The sequence below is a fragment of the Desmodus rotundus genome, chromosome 10 (assembly GCF_022682495.2).
Source record: "Desmodus rotundus isolate HL8 chromosome 10, HLdesRot8A.1, whole genome shotgun sequence".
Classification (NCBI taxonomy): domain Eukaryota; kingdom Metazoa; phylum Chordata; class Mammalia; order Chiroptera; family Phyllostomidae; genus Desmodus; species Desmodus rotundus.
Window position 1 is genome coordinate 1,900,722 of NC_071396.1, and position 17,200 is coordinate 1,917,921.

Here is a 17,200-nt window from a genome sequence, read left to right on the forward strand (position 1 = left end):
TTATTAATCAGAATCATCACCAGTGCACCTGAGCCGGCTTGCTGCAGACCATGTTGAGGGGCGCTCGAGGTCAGAACGCGCCTCCGTGAACATGCAATGGCGTGATTTTCATTCACTTACAAATGTTCTAATGATCTCCTCTTTCCCCCACATCTTCCGAAATGGAGCAACGTTCCCCATTATATATTTTTATTTACTTTCACTGCCAATTTAATTTAATCTCTCTCTTTGTTTCATTATTTCTTCTGGAATTTTACACTCCTAGTGGTTAAAGCTCTCTCATAATTTAATAGTTGATTTTAAATAATTACGTATGCCTTCTATTCTAGTGCCTGTAGTCTCTGGTATCTTCTTCTGATTAGAAAAGATTTTACACTGTTTTTCATATATTTTCAATGCCACTGATTCTATCTGTACATACGCGTTGTGCCAGGTTTATTGAACTTTCCCTATGATGACCAGCAGATATTTAAAAACCCCAGTGTACACTGAGTGTTTCATTAGCCGGAAAGCGGTATTTGCTTGCATAGCCTTCGGGCTGCTTACCTTCCCCGCTTCAGAAGTCTTTTTAGGAAATTAGCCTCCGGCTGATCCTTGTAATAACCATTAGCAATTATGGATTCCAGAAAAATGTCAACGCGAGTTTTTTAAAAATCAATTTTAAAAACAGACACAAAATATCCAGTGTCTTGTCCACGACCGTCTTTAGACGCCAAGGACACACCCCTTACCTTTGTTGCTGTTCGTTGTCATGCCCTTTTCATCACTGTGCCCTGGATCACGGGAAATGCTCCATCCATCATGGGCTGTTCCCAGACTTTCGTAGATGGATAAATTCTTTTTAGAATCCATAGCAGAGTTATTTTTCTTATATCCTGGCATTTTTACACATCGTTTATGTTTTACAGAGGTTTGGGCAAAATGCCAGTCATGGACTCTTCGTTGGCCAGGAATCTATCCGCAGAACGGAGGGCCACACCTGTCGGCAGGTGGGGGCCGGTGTCACGTGACCAGGTCCCGAGCTCCGGGAGGTGCAGAGCTTGCCTGGGATTCATTATGGGGCTGCGCCAGAGCCTTTGCTGTCCTGCCACAGGTGGGTGACATCGCATGCTGGGAGCCTTTCCTTGGGTGCCCACCTGGAAGCCTTTCTGCTGAGTGCCAAGCACTCAGACGTTGGAACAGGCTTCCATTTGGGGGTCGAGGGCTGGCCTGTTGATGGGTGTTTTGCGAAAATGTCAAAGGCGATTGGGTGGTTTTACTTTGATTTGTTCCAGAAATTGTACCGACTAAACTTTTAAAATTTTCCATCAACTTTTAAAATCACTTCCCATGTTCCAGAGAATTCCAGTCAGAAAGTGGGCTTTTAGGAATGTGTGATATGATAAAATACATCAAGGCAGAAATAAGAAAAAGAGGCAGACGAGGTGTGCAGGAGAAAGCTTTTCTTGTTCAAACCCGACTTTAGTCGTTTATTACCAAGGTTTCCCCACCTGAGAGCGTGAGTTTGACAGAATAAAAATGTCATTCTGGGTCGTTAGACAAGTCGCTTTCAATCATTCCCCAAATTTTCACCTAGGAGACAAACTAGAAGTTGTACTGAAGTATAATGAGATTAAAGAGATGGATAGAAATGATATTTATAATATTAGCTTCAGTCTTGGCAAAATATTCCTCACTCAGTGTCTACTTCTTTAGAAAAAGATTTCTCATTTTTAATATAAAAAAGAATCAAACTCTACATGCTTAAGACCGAAGGTTCACTGTGACCCGGAAACACCGCTGACATTCTGCGGTCTGGAAATCAGGTGCCCTGTGTGTTCCTGAGAAAAAGGTCAGCGGGTCCAGGGCACGAGCTCCCGAGACCGTGCGCGTGAGCAGGGCTAAGCCTCTGCCTGGTTTCCAAGAAGGAGGCACAGTGAGCCTACTAGACAACGTCCCACACCATCGCTTCCTCTGAAAGTGCAGTACGTCCCTCTGAAATCCTCCTTTAAGACCCCCGAGTGTTCACGTGTCGCCCGCGTTCCAGTAACTGAGACACGCACTCAGAACACGGTCACCGTGACTGCGCACATAGTTGCGGCACGTGTGTCCTTACAGATGAAGCGCTGCCGGAGCTTCCTCCCGGGTCAGACGCACAAGTGTGCCTGTGTTCTGCTGAGTCTCAGAAACAAAATGTGCCCCATCCAGGAAAGAATGTATACAGAAGAGAAGAAAACGACAGCGCTCCTCATTTCTAAGCTACCGGTGCTGCCAGGCGGCTCACGCAGAGACCCTGGAAGTGCCCGTCTCCTCGCTTCGAACCCAGATGTGGGTATGCGGGGCGAATTTTTGGAGCGCTGCACAGTCATAAAATACCCAAAAATAACAACGGAGGAAAACGCCGCTCTGCTGATACAATACACGTTGCCTTTTATGTGGTGCTAACAAAATGATGTCGATGGAAAATGAAATCTGTCTCCGCTTAAGACAGGAGCACAAAGACATTTCCCTTCTGGACAGCAGGCTCTGGCGTGGCGAGATCAAAGGAACAATTTTATCTGCATTGTGACTACGGACCCCAAAATTTTTACGGTATCCCTGTCTCCACGCTCCAGCTTACGTGTCCTCGATGGCATTTAAATTATAGCCTTGCGTAGCCAGACAGTCCAAACACCACGGCATCTGAGCGGACGCCCTGTTATAATCTGTCAGGGCGTCTTATTTCAAACCTCTTCTCTCCTGTGCTTGTCCTCGTTCTTTTCTGGTAGAAAAACTGAGCAAATTATCTTTCAAACCTGGCTTATGAGTTGACCTAATCAAGCTGGGGGAAAAAAGGCATGTTTTGGTTTATATTAACTTAATTAATTTAACTAGTTTACAGGTCCCCCCCCCCTTTTTTCCTGCAGTATCCCCTCCCCATTTTGTGTGTTTGATTTTAGGATTGTCATCTTACCTATACGTGACGTGATGATGGTATATTATAGACACGTATTAAATGGTGGTCAACAATTAGAATTATAGGCAAAATATTTTCCTCTCCAAGTGAAGTGTTTTATGTTAACCTGATGTATAATGGAGTGATTATTATATATAAATGACCATTTGTTCTCTGAATTCTTCCATAGCACACAACATAGATTGTGTTTCAAATGTCACCAGAGAGAAAAGTTTAAATTCGAAGACGTTCTTTTAAAAGAATGTTTATTATAATGACTTAACAATAAAACCCTAAAAATTAACACTTTACTTAAAATGTTCCTGCAGATATAAAAATGAGTTGTTACATTCTTCCAGAAGTAGGATTTTTCTCAAATACAGATAGGCAGAAATATGTAATCAATTATTTTATACCTTCCTACTATCCAATGTTATATATCTAGATAGATAAATAGTTATTAGAAAAGCAGAGCGTAGTTTGTCCAGGAGCGTGGGTTAGATTAGTAACTGGTGGATAACTTCGTTCTCATGCTCCAAAAAGACACAACGTGAGATTTCATGTATTTTCCAGTAGATTTAAATAATTTGAAAATCTAATGAGTTTTTAAATCATACCAAGATTGAGATGCCTGAGACTTGTTGAGAATAAGTGACTTTAACATGCCCTTGGGATGCATTTCCGTTTATTTTTTAATTAAGATGACACTGCTTTGGCTGAGCCAGCTGTGAGCGTGTATACTAGAATGTGTCTGTCTGCTTTGGAAAAAGACAACCACCCTGAATACATTAATTCCTAAATTTCCAAATGATTTGGCCAACTTTTAGTCCTAGTATTTTTTGTAGAGAAACCCCACCTTCTACAGGTGGCATGTAGAGTAGAAGTGAAGGGCTCGGCCGACGTGCAGGAGGAGGTCTGGGGAGCCCGCTCTGTTCCCGGAAACGCCTGGACCCTATGCGTGCTTTCCTCACAGGGGAGCCACCCACAGGAGGTGCGTGTGTGGCATGGGGACAAGTGAACGCACCCCTTTCACAGAATCAGGATGGGAGATCTCCACACTTAGTTGACATTTGAAAGAAAATCACGACCATTGGAATCTGATGTAGCTCCATGGGGCCATATACTGCAATATTCTGATCTGAAGTATCTATTTTTCTTGTATTGGAAGCAAAAAAAAAAAGATTCTGGGGGGCAAAAGAATAGATAGATTGAAAAACCCTCCACATGGGGAACACAGTTGGTTTTATACCTGCGTCCCCTCCTGCCCCAGACCCAGCAAAGAGTCTCAGATTGTTTCTGGGAATCTACTCTTTGATAAATACCCAGATGAGATGCCACTTTATGAACTCTTGTTAATCTGCCATCCCGTCAAGGACTAAAACCACACCCAATGCTGCTGCCCCCCACCCTCCCTCCCCTACCCCAGACGCTCCCACTCCCAAGGCCGCCACACACAGGTGGGCAAGGTGAGTCCTTTACTACTTTAGGAGCTGCCTGCCCTCACACCCACCTGGGCGTGATCAGAACGGTGCCCCTTGGAGTATGTGCTGCGTGACCCACGCACGCTTTCACAGTGGCCTTGCCACTGTCCTGAGCTGCTGTGGGACCGTGTTTCCGTGTATGGGATAGTTTTGCTTCTTTGACCTTTGCAAAAACGATTTTCTACGTGGCCCCACTAGAACTAGCTTTTCTCACCCCACATCGTGTCCCTCTGCATCGTCGGCATTGTAGTTAATGTTTACGTCCTTCACTGCCGTATGACCTTGCATGGTGTGTATATACATCCTCATTTTATTTTTTGTGCTCTTCCTTGATATTTGGGGTGTTGCCTCCTTTGCAATCACTTGGGCTGTTGCTCTAAAGCCCCTTGGGGGTGCCTTCTGGGGCCCATGGACGAGAAACACTCCAAGGGGTTCCTAGACCAGGAATTTCTGAGTCTCAATGTTTGAGGCGGGATTAAGGGCAGTTAGGAAGGGTAGAACGCAGAGGCTCCAGTGATGGACAGAAAGAATATCGGGCTATGCAAGGCTTTCTTTTTAAAGACCTGAAAAGGGCTTCATACCACATCCATACAAGTGCTGTTTGTGCGTCGTTGTAAGTGGCTCTTTGGGCAGCTCTGTAAAATGCTGGCCTCGCTAAATCGATCAGCCGTTCTCTCCAAATCCATTAGACACAAGGGGAAGTGAAGCCAGAAACCCTTTTGGTCACCTTAATATGGACGGAATGCATTTATTTTAAACGTGGGAGATGGGGATTAAAATGAGAGGATCCGGCCAAAGCAAAGAATGACCAGTTTTACTCCCACACCCTCTTCAAGCTATTTTGGGGGGTTTCAGAGAAGGCGGCAGGGTACAACTCATCTGCGTTAGGGAACGAGTGTGCATGGGCCAGACCAGCGTGGCTGGACTGCAAAGTCCGAGAGAGGCCAGGTCAGGAGAGGCAAAGGGGATGTTTGAAGAAGCCGAGTTCCTTTCTCCCTGGCACACCTCTGTCCATTTTCTTCCGGGGTCATTGCTACTCATCTTTTTAATGGACAAGAATTGTTCAGTGCTTCCCCGAATACTTTCAGGGACTTAGTGGTTAGAGAAAAGAGACTGCTAAAATGGAAGAGGATGAAGGGATTATCTAGCCCACCCTTCTCATTTTGCAGCTGGGGAAACTGAGGCACGGAGAGGGAGGCGAGTGACATGGCCAGTCTCTCCAGTGGGGATCACACCCCCCCTGCCATCAGAGGGTTCTAGAGTTAACCTTCAGGTCACAGCCGCCATTTCAGACCCAGGCACCACGTGGTGGTGGGGGTGCTGTCCTCACCGTCCTCGCCCAGGCAGGGCCCGGGCCCCTCGCTCTGGGAGTTCTCTTCCTGCAAGGCCGCTCTGCCTCGGGGCGATGGAGAACTCTTTTCAGCTTGGGTTACTGGCCAGTCAATCACACAGGGGAAAGAGGCATCTCTCTGACCATCTCCAGTCATTTTCCCTTTACGTCAGATGATAGTGCAGGGGGATGGCTCACAATGAAGATGTGTTCTCACTCACACACACACACACACACACACACACACACAGAGAAACCGCTCATCATGGACCACCTAGTTCTCCGGCTCTGGGGAAGCCCCTCCCCGCGCCCTCCTGTCGAGGGGTCATAGAGAAACAGCTCGCACACGGTCGTGCTCACAGGTTCCTCTGGTCGCCATGGGCGGGGCCCAGGTCTGCTTCCCACGGGGACAAGGCAGGCAGCCTCAGTGGAGACCTGCTGGCCTCCAAAATACGTGCTCACACCAGGCTTCGGGAAATCTGTTTGGTTTTTGTTTTCTTTTTTTTTTTTTTTTCATTTTCATGGGCTTCCCACTTTCCATAGTCCATTTTTCTGTACATTCAGAGTGGATTTGTATAGGAATCCGTTGATCTATTTCTTGGTGGGGGAGAATGTAAGGCAAGAAGGTAAGCCCTAAAGAGCAAGATTCAAACTAGTGGAATAGTTGCCCTAAATGTCTATATGAATAATGAACGTCGGCGAAAACCTCTCACAACATACTGTGAATCGTGTCTCTTGTGCACCCAGTAGGGCCGGAGCTTTTTTACAGTTTCAGGCTGTCGATAGATGGATGGGAAGCTACGTGGAGACCATACCATTGTGAGGGAGGCTGCGTATTTCTCCAGAGACTGGTTTTTCCTGTTTCCAAGTTTTGATCTCTTCTTCTTAATTTCAAATATGGGAAAGTAACTTAGCTGCTTTTGAAAAAAAAGGAGGAGGAGGGATGGTGATGTGTCCAGAGGTTTCAGAACTATATACAAGTTTTATTTATTGCAAAAATAGAAGGCATTCGACTCTGGGTCCCAGGGAAAAATAACAAAGGAGAAACCCATTAAGCCTCCCTGCTCTTCAAAGGAAACATAATGGAGGGTTATGAGTTATGACATTTTGAGATCAAGTGTATTTGCCAGTGGCTTTGGGGACACGGGAGGGAAGGGCTGGCTGGAGAGAGCCACTGTCCAGGGGGCACCCGAGAGTGACACTGATCGGAGGGGACTGCCAAATGCTAGGTTCTCAAATGCATTTTAAAAAAAGAGAAAAACAATCAGACTAGGAGTAAAAGAAGTTACTAAGTATTATAAAACTGTAGGTATTACCTTTTGACTGAAGCAGCATAAACAATAAACTCAGAAAATGAACCAAAAGTCACACCAGGGCTGGAGCAACGGTGACGGTTTTGAAAGTTGGGACGAGAGGTTCAGCTTGACCGTGAACCTGACTGAGCGCCTCAAGGAGGAAGTGAGCCCGGGAAAGGGCCCCGGTTAGGAGCTGGCTGTGGGCGTTGTCTCTGTGTACTTATGAGAACATAAGGAAACTGACTTAAATTTTGAAAGTATCCATTTCCTCTTCTATGAGATAAAGTGATTCACTTACACTAGGTGAATTAAAAAAAAATCTAAGGAACTGGAAATTTAGGTACTAATCTATTTTCATAGGAAATATAACCCTAGTGTATGCTTTATAATAATGGAAATAGAATGAACAGTTGGTCAGCATTTTTTAATAAGTCATTAATTTAGCAGTTACTTCTTAAGATTCCATTTTACAAGAGTGTATGTTTAAGCTCTTAACTGAATGGGAAATAATTCAAATTCATACTCACTTTCCGTTAATAATCTATAACCAAAGAAGCAGAACAGGTCTATTTAAAGTAAAACACATGCCCTATTTGGTATCAATTCCTCATTTGATACTCTCTAAACTTAAACCATAGACTTTTATAACTGAGAATTTCATGAAGGAACACACAGCGAAGGCAGTTTCAGTTTCTTTTCCTTTTTTTTTAAGGTAAAACTGCCCTGACACGGTACCCTGCTCATTTGGAAGCCTCCCCTTTCTTCCTCCCGCCGTTTCTTTGTGGCTCTGCGCAGAGGAAGCAGCTTCAGTCTGCGTGGCTTCAGACGGACAGGTACTTTCCTTCCTGCTTCGGGGGCTCTGGAGAGCAGTTGCTAAGTTAGCTAGGGAGGTGGAACGGGGCTCTGCTTTCTAATCCTCAGAACAAACAGACGATTTCTATTTGGGAACTTGAACTCGCGATTCCGGAAGACTCTCCTTACATTTCTAAGGTCTTGCATCAACCACCTGAACTGACTCTCCTGGGAGTTCCAGAGCAAACGAGAAAACCGTCGAGCCAGGGAGTGAACGCCACCTCCTACTCCAGCCTGTTTCTGCAGGAGCATAAGGAACACACACAGAGCCCCGGAGCGGATTTGGAAGGACCAGTCTCTGAGACCTTCCAAAACATCCAAACCAGGAGCGAGTGACGAGCAAATCACCTGTCGGACGTGTGCAAAAGCATGACAAATGCATCTTGATGCAAATTGTCCATCTGTATTCGCTCAGATATTTCAGCAGGGAGAACCGCTCTGTCGCACTCTGAGTAACTAACTGCCTTAGGCAGTTTCAAGAGCAGAACTGGGAATAAACTTGGTCCTCGTCTGCCGCCCCCACCCTCCCACGGATGCGCACGAACTGCCCTGAAGACGAAATGCCGTGTTATGGAAAAATATACTATTTACAAGTATATAAATACGCTGAAATTTAGGAGACATCTGTTTTGTATTTCTTAGTATGCCATGCATATTTTTATTTCATTATTTCTCCTAAAGTATTCCAGACTCGTGATAATGGATGTACATCTAAATGTAAAAGTGTACTGTCCATTCCGGTAAGAGATCTTTAGTAACCACAGAGGTTTACAAAAGTTGCGCTTCCAATACAATACTGATTTCAAGTAACATAAAAAGCTCTCGTTAAAGGCAGCTGGGAAACGGGGCCCCTTCCTTCTACCTTGGGCTGCTGCCCAAATAGAAGAGGAAAGCTGATTGGTTGATACCTCTTGTCTCCCATAAACACCGTTAACTTTTTTGTACTAATTTTTAATAACAAAGAAATGATAGTATGTGTCTGGGATGCCCTTGAGGGGCTGCAGTAGGGCTTGGGAACTCGTAAGTGCCCTTGAAGTATTGCGTGGAGCTGATCTTGTTTATTGGAGTTACCACCTTGCAGTTTGGGCCCTGACAGCTGTGTGCTATTATGATTGCTCTTAAATCGGTGTAAGTTAGCAAAATTATGCTTCATTCAGTTGAGCTTACAAAACAGGGCACTGTTTAGAACTGAGAATACAAAAGAAACTTTAAAAAAATGAATATTTAGCTCAAGAAACTCCACTTAGTAAACTACTTTTGTTACCCCCAAAACCACTAAAAAAAGAATGGAGGAGTTTTCTTTGACCAGTTATTGCCAGAAAATAAAAGCTGAAAATAGCCTGAAGCATAAAGTATTTTTATAGCTTTCTGTCCAGAAGGACAGAGCCTCCCTGGAAACCTCAGAGCACGGAGTCTGCCTCCCCTGGGGTGAGGATGGGGTGAGGGCAGAATCTGACTGACTTGCTTGGATGAGTCTGTTTGAAACTATTTGAAGATGTTCAGCCTCCCAGGTAACTATTACAATACAGTTTGTTGCTTTGGGGTCAGAATTTCTTGTCTTGAGCAATAAGCGGGAGTTCACTGTCACGTGAAGAATTGCAGTTTGGGCCACCCTGTGTTGAGCGCAGATGACACGGTGTAAGTCGGCATCTGGAGAGAAAGCAGTCGCAAGCATGACACATGTGACACATGACACATGTGTGAAAACAGGACAATGAAATAGTCACCAACTCTTTAGACATTGAGGTGTTGGAAAAAGAAGGCTCTAGAATACATTAACATATGGTATTTCTATGCCAGGTCTACGGTGAGCCTGCACCTGTTCAACGTTTCCACGCTGCCCTGGAGGGTGACCACCTGATACGCCGCAGAATTCAGATTCCAGAGCACCCAGCCGCCTGGGGCACCCACGTGGAAGTCAGCGGCTCTCACACTGTTCCCCAGAAAGTCAGGTAAATAGTAAAGAGGGGACACAGGCTGTGTCTTGTTGGGCAGCTGGACATATATACACACCACAGGTTTAAGGGAAAGATGGCCCGCACCTCCTGCACCCCTGCGGCCTTCAAGGAAAGATGGGAGGCTCTCAGGCCCAGAGATGAACCAGCAACCATTCCCGACCTCGGGGGCCCCCACCGTTGAGTAGCAGAACTAGACCGAGAGAGAGCCACATAGGCCAAGTTCTCATTTTAAAAATGAGTGGCTGCAGCACCTCCACTTGCTCCTGAAGGCGCTGCACAGGGAAGGCGATGCAGCGTGGGAACTAGACCCTGTCACCTCCTGGCGCACAGGTCCTTTTTCCGTTACACATCCCTCGTCTACCTTGTTTTAAAGCCCGGCAGGGTCGATCAGATGGCCTAGGAGTCTCAGGGTACATGTTCTATTGTCTTCTGTATAAGTTTGGAAAAAATGAGCTAATACCTCCACAAGAAAAAAGGTGTTAAAAATAGAAGCTCATACCTACCCATCTATTGGGCACTTGGGCCGCTTCCGTAGCTCGGCTGTGGTAAATAACGCTGCCATGAACGTAGGGGCACATGTGTTCTTTTGAATTAGTGAATTATGTCTCTTCTTCAGGTAAATCCCCAGAAGTGGAATCACTGGCTCCTTTTTTTTTTTTTTTTTTTTTTTTTTGAGGAAACTCCATACTGCTTTCCACAGTGGCTGCACCCGTCTGCATTCCCACCAACAGTGCACTAGGGTTCCCCTTTCTTCACATCCTCACCAGCACTCGTGTGTTGGTTTATTGAGAGTAGGCATTCTGACAGGTGTGAAGTGATACCTCACAGTGGTTTTAATTTGCATTTCTCCCACGATCAGTGATGTTAAACGTCTTTTCAAAAAGTCTCGGCACCTACATATGATGGAATATCAGTTGGCCACAAAAATAATTAAACCTTACCATTTGCAACAGCACGGATGGAGCCGTGGGGCATTAGGCTAAGGGAAATAAGCCAGACAGAGAAAGACAAATACCGTATGATCTCACTGATATGTGGAATCTAAAGAACAAAACAAACCAGCAAGCAAAATGGAACAGACTGACAGCTGTCGGGGGGATGGGTTTGGGGGACTGTGTGAAAAAGAGGAAGTGTGGACTGGTAGTCACAGAACAGCCACGGGGCTACAGAGTTCTAGGCAGGGGACAGTCGATGATATTGTGATAACTCGGTATGGGGCCCTGTGGAGATACAGGGGCGGGGAGACCATTATGTACAGTATATGATAGTCTAACCACTAGGCTGTACACATGCAACTAATGCAAAATAACATAGTGTATAAACTGTAATTGAAAAATAAAATTAAACAAAAGGAAAGCAGCCCAAGAGTGAAGCCCAAGAGTGAAGATTTGACAATTTGTGTGGAAGGATGTTCTCTCTCTCTCTCTCTCTCTCTCTCTCTCTCTCTCTCTCTCTCTCTCTCTCTCCCTCTCCCTCTCCCTCTCCCTCTCCCTCTCCCTCCCCCTCCCTCTCCCCCTCTTCCCCCCCCCCCCCGCCCCCCTCCTCTCTTTCTCTCTCTCTATTTCAGTATGACTTTTTTGGAAGAGAAACAGTCATAAAGGATACAATGAGTTGTTTAAAGTTGCTAAGTATTCGGATTATCCCTGCACATTTCATAAGGAGCGCTCGCTCATAGGTTGGTACAAACATGGAGGAACCACTGAATGAAGGAAGTCTTTGTTTTTCTCCCCTCGGTTATGATTTCAATGGATCGAGTTGCCCTGTGGTCTTATTGTTTAAGGAACAAGCCGACCCATTAATATTTCATAAAAGAAAACGCACGTGAGCTGCTAACTAAATTGTACCGAGTTTGGCCTGTGTGCTTGCTAACGTGTGGGATGAAGGAAATGCAAACCGAGCCCTATAGAGTCATTCTCTTTGATTAAGGAAATTAAAAGTAGGAAAAAAACTTTAAAAAAATCACAGACTCTCAGGTCTGGAAGAGGCCATGAATCAAGGTTCAAAATCGAGTCTCAAATCCTTGAAACAATTAGTCCGCACACATCACATGGCACACGTTTGGTGAAGACCTTGTGCGGAAGGATTTCATTTCCGTGAGATTTCCTGAGCGATGTGATCTGTAACTGTAGCGGCCCCTTGACTTTTTTTGGCTGGGACCCTATCTCAGCCCACAGGCACCTGCGGAGGGGAGGCCGCGGCCCCGCCCCTGCCCCCCGGCCGCACTGCGCGAGGCTAGTGCACGGCCAAGCCCACTTTAGATTATTCGTTCTTCAAGGTCAGCCCTTAAAAAGACGACTTGGCTGGAGGAAACAGGTATCCACATAACAGGCATCAGAACAGTATCAAAAACTCGTATCGACTTTCCTCTGCTCCATGGTAGTGTTTTCTAGGATAGCAAAGCCGGGAGGGAGAAGCTTTCGGGAGCGATGCAGCTGTGTCCTGAGAAACTGCCACGTTCTGCTAACCTCACCGAGTTTGAAATTTCTCTGTAGACTAGAAACTTAGAATGTTATCATAGCTACTTCAATGTCATGAATTCTTTTCTGAAATTCCTACAGATGGGACTTTGGAATACACTCGTTATTTGCTATTTTGCATCCTCCCTCCTCCATCCTAATCATTCAAACATTCATTTTATTACCAAGTCAGTACTCACTAAACGCTCATGGGTAATAAAATTGTATTATATACATTGTTCCACACAGGTTGATGCAAAAAACATTCCGTATCTTGTTGATTGAAAGAACAGATGCTTGTATAATTTATGAAGCCAGGAATACATTTACAATATCTCCCAGAAATAGTAAGGTATGCAAATAACGTCATTAGTGGGGAATGAAGTCAAAAAGCTCGGGAGAGCTAGGTTGTACACTGAATTTTGAATGGAGCATTGAAAGTTTGAAAGATGTTATCAATATTCTAAAAATACGATCAGTACACTCAGCCTATAATGGAGCGTGATGTAATCATAAAGTCATACTTTACATGAAAATTAAAAAAACCCTAGCCTCTGTTTCTCGATGATGCATTCCTTGTCTCCCCCACCGACAAATTTTAAAGTCTATATAAGCAAGAGGCCTACCATCTTTTTAAAAACGAGTATTTTCTTCTGAGAAAAAAATGCTTATTTTCTGTTACACACACGTTACTGTTAATTTTCCGAGGTTCCTTTCCATGGTTAACCATCACAGCAGGGTAATGCCAGCTGTGGCACCGACGTGGCAGTGGTGCCGGGGCTTAATTTTGGAATTATTTTGACTACCGGCCAGCAAGACCATCCTTTTCAAATGGAGGGATCGCTCCAGCATTCCTGCAAAGTCTCAGATCGAGGAGGCTGCGTTTCTTCCCTAAAAATAAACCCTGCTGACCACAGCCTGGCACGGCTTCTGCATGTCACCACGGCACTCCTAGTGACAGACTGGCTTTTCAGTATAAAAATGTTTTTTTTTAAACCTAGCTTCAACTATGACTTGAATTTTTCAGTATATTTGCTTCAACTCCAAGCTTCACACTATCCTTGGGATCTTTTCTATTCAAAGGGTTTTTTTTTCCTTTTTTTTAAAAAAGACTTATCATAAATTGGTTCTTTAAATGATTAATGATTCATAAAGGAGTAGTTTTGAAAGACCAATATAATTTAACTTCAATATAAGTTCTGTGGGCTTTGGGAAAATGTAGTAATGTGTATATTTTCTTTTCTTTTTCCTTCAGGAAGAAGTCTCAACTTGAAAGCAAAGAAACACGGAACTATTTTTCTAGTAACAAGCCTCGAAACATTAAAAACAGGACGCAGAGCTGATGAATGTTTAAGAACACGATGATACACTAGTCTCATTCTATGTCGAGCTGATGGCGTGTTATTTAATGTAAAATAACTTAGGGCGTAAGCTCAGGGACAAGGAACGATTTTGCGAGGCGATCGGCCACAGTCGTCCCGAGTCATCCAGAGTCCCCACGATGGCACCACTGCGTTAGGTCACTGAGGGCTCCTGAGTTCAGGGGTTTAAGAGTAATTGCACCTTTTGCGTAGACATCACACCTGTCTTCCGGAGTGCTGCCTGTCTGCCTGTCAGTCAGTCAGCACACCTGCCAGGTAAGAAAGGGCACGGCGGGCTGACGATGAACTCACGGGGGATATTCTTATTCTGTGTTTCTTTTTTTTTTTAAAGATATATTTTGAGGCAATTTGGAAAAGAAATCTACTTTACCGAGATTCTAGACTTACGTCTCTGTCCCTTACATAATAAGTACCATGCTGTCCATGGCAGAATATCCATTGTAAAGGATTACTCAGGGGGCAACTGAACGCGTGTCCGTGGGGGTGATTTTAGTATCCACGTTTTATGTAGGAAATTGAAGACTGGCGAGGGGACGTAACCCAGCCGGTGACCGGTGCTCCCCATCCGCGGACTGGGTCCGTTTCTTCTTCGTTTAGTTGTTACACTGCGCAGCCCAGGAAAAGGGCACCTTTGAAGCTGCTACAAACCCCATACACAGAAAACCTTCATCCACGTGGACACAGTTCGTATGGATGCACGCTAGTGAAACAGCTTTAATTCAGCTCGTGATAGTAAATCGTGTGTATACGAAGAACAGTACCATAAGCAAACACTACCGGTGATTCCAAGCTCTTACTAACAGTGACCTTCATGTTGGAGCGATGAAGTTTTTTTAAAAAAAAACCTTCGTTAGAATAGACTCTAAGTATGTGGGGCATTGCATAGTTTTTCGACAAACAACACACACACATTGATGTCCAAGAACAAATACCACAGAGATGGCTAGGACGTCGATTTCCAAATCCTTCCAGAAAATACGATTTCCTTTTAAAATTGTAAGGGCTCAGTCTGTGCCAGTTGGACTGATTTGTTTGTGAAAAATACTTTAAATCCCTCAGAGTCTCCTTGGGAACATATATATGGTATGGATTTTATGTCTAAATTCAGTTAATGCGCATATTAAAAAGCAGCGGGTTTTTTCCGCTGCCAAATAGTCCAAAGGTTGCGCTGGAAGCGTTTTCCCTCCAAAGCGAATCCGGAGAGCTTTCCCAAAGCGAGTTGTGCAGAATTATTTCCACGGTGTTTGGGGAAGGGTACCCGGACATGCGTCGGGCCCCTCGCTGCGCCCCGGAGGGAAGCTGCCGGCGTCCACGAAACTGCTGCTGGGAAACGGAGCTTGGGGCCCCGCCCCTGGGGTCGGTCCCTCTAGAGCGCGCAGGTCTGGCCCCTGCGAGGTGCCCGCAGCCTGGTCCTCTGGCCCTGCCTGCGCGGGGAAGGGCACGTCCCCCATTCACCTCCGCTCTCCGCACGGCTGGGCAGGGTCTGTCCTCTCCACCACCTATCGGTGCTGCTGAAGTAGCGGGTCCCCTGATTCGCCACGACCACGCCCCAGTACGGGCCTTTCCGCGACAGGCGGGGTAGCCGCGTCCTCTGTAGGAGAATGGGCTGGTGCTGGAACCTTCCGTGAGAGTCTGCGTCATAAGCAGCGGAAGAAACCCTTCGAGAAGTTAGAAACGGACACCAGAATGGGGTCTTGGGACCCCACACACTGGTCACCCTTCCTAAGGCAGCGCTTTTTCGTGATTCATTGCGTGACTCATTTCCACGAACATTAAACAGCACGCGTTAAACTACAGATGCACGGCCCCTAAAATGTTCACACTGACCAGAGCGAAGGGTCCCCTCCAGCTGAACCCCTTCATGGGGCCATGTCCGCGCCCATTTGCTCCCTGTAGGGCCCCGCGCCCGGCGCAGGGAGCGGCCGGAGGTGGGCGCGCAGACTTCCCAGTTCACACACCTGCCCCCCGGAAGGCCTGCGGAGGCCGTCACTTAAATTAAACACGGGTCATCACAGCAGACAGAGCATCGTCACTTAAGTTAAATCACAGCATACAGAGCATCGTTCCTGAAACAGCGCCCGCGGCCCGCAGCCCTGCGGCCTGCATGCGGCACGCGCCCCATGTCCCCTTGCGCCCTTGTCAGGTCACGTTAGCTTGGCGGTGCTCACGCGGGCTCTTTCGCGTGTCCTCTGACCCTCTCGCTCACCGCAAAGAAGTCGCTTTGGTTTATTAATGATCTACAAACCATAAGCCACGCCGAGATGCGGCCGGTAGCAGAAATCGAAGCTAAACCGCGTCCGGATGGGACGCCGGTCCGCCCGCGCTCCCGGCAAGCCCCTCCTAAGTTAAGGGCGGGGCTAGGGAGGTCTCTATCCCTAAACGGCCTCTGGCTGGCGGCTCTTGTCATTCCAGGGACGCTCTGCGGGGGGAAGACTGCTACCACCGACTTAGAACCCTGGAACTGTGACGGGTCCCTCTAAAACAGGCACCGCCCGCGTCCTCGCAGCCAGTGCGACCGCTCGGTGCGGTGCAGCCTGCGCGCGCTCCGAGGTCCACGGCTCGCGGTCCGGGAATCGGTCGGGAAACGCAGGCGGAAGTAGGCGATAGGGGATGAGCAGGGCGAGCGCACACGGACGGGCAGGACACCAAGCCGAGCCGGCGGGGAGGAGGATTTTTCTAGGTGGAACAAAAATATTTGAGAGCACAGGGCCCCACAGTTTCCTCTGCTCCCTGAGTGCGCGGAAGCCCGAGCTCCAGAGGGCGTATTTCCATTATGGAAAATGGTTAAACTGCCCCAGAAATGAGCTTCTATCTTCAACAAACGACACCTGTGTGAAGCGCGCCTCCAGTTCAGTCCCAGGAAAGACAGAAATGAGCTGCTGCGATTTACGTGTCCAGGACATTTAATGTCTTATTGTCCTAAGCGAATCCTTGTAGATGTGAGAATTTTCAGCTAATTACGCTCTGCAAAGGACTTCTAGGAAAGTATTTGGAAATCGGAACACGGAACACGGCTATGCATTGCCCTCGAGCTTTGCTTCTTAGTAGGCCAAATGCCTATTTTGTGTTGATCCAAAATACACAGTTTAGTCTCTTAGCACAGCATCCCTGTTATGCAAATGAGAGCAGCTGCAGCAGGAGGGCGGGCAATGGCGGCGCACCGACCGGACACTCCCGCCCCCGGTGAGCAGGAGGCCCGCCAGGCGCGACCTGCCCTCCGCGGTCCTCGGAGAGCGGCGCGCAGATGAGTCCGGTCCGGGGAACCCTCCCCCAGCGGCGACACGAAACTGCCCACGGAGAAGGAGGCCCTCTAAAGAGTTTTATTCAGTAGGGGAGAAGAATTGCTTGTTTCAAAAGACTTAAACACAGCAAAATCCAGATTAATCTCCATTCTAAGACAACGTATCACCTCACTCCGTATGGAGGGTCAGTAGACCCCTAAAGCGTCTTCCCCTAAAAAAATCGGGTTCCATGTAAACAATATGTCTAGAAAGCATTAAAAATCAGTGGCTTTAAAATATTCTGAATGCTC

At 46.5% G+C, this 17,200-nt stretch overlaps 1 protein-coding gene across 8 annotated transcripts in view; it reads left to right on the plus strand.

Moving 5' to 3' along the window:
- The window catches only part of LOC112318827 (uncharacterized), a 49,667-nt gene extending 35,168 nt beyond the window's left edge, over positions 1–14,499 (plus strand). For 4 of the 8 annotated variants that reach the window (XR_008425295.1, XR_011650507.1, XR_011650503.1 and 1 more), the window contains 4 exons: positions 909–1,093; positions 7,733–7,853; positions 9,673–9,824; positions 13,542–14,499. Coding sequence is in view for 2 of the 8 variants with exons in the window: in XM_071219574.1 (XP_071075675.1) it covers positions 909–1,093; positions 9,673–9,824; positions 13,542–13,629 (425 nt within the window). In the remaining 6 variants the exon portion in view is untranslated. The remainder of the gene's footprint in view (positions 1–908; positions 1,094–7,732; positions 7,854–9,672; positions 9,825–13,541) is intronic. The other 4 variants (XM_071219574.1, XM_071219573.1, XR_011650505.1 and 1 more) reach the window with 3 other exon arrangements.
- Positions 14,500–17,200: the final 2,701 nt, after the last annotated feature.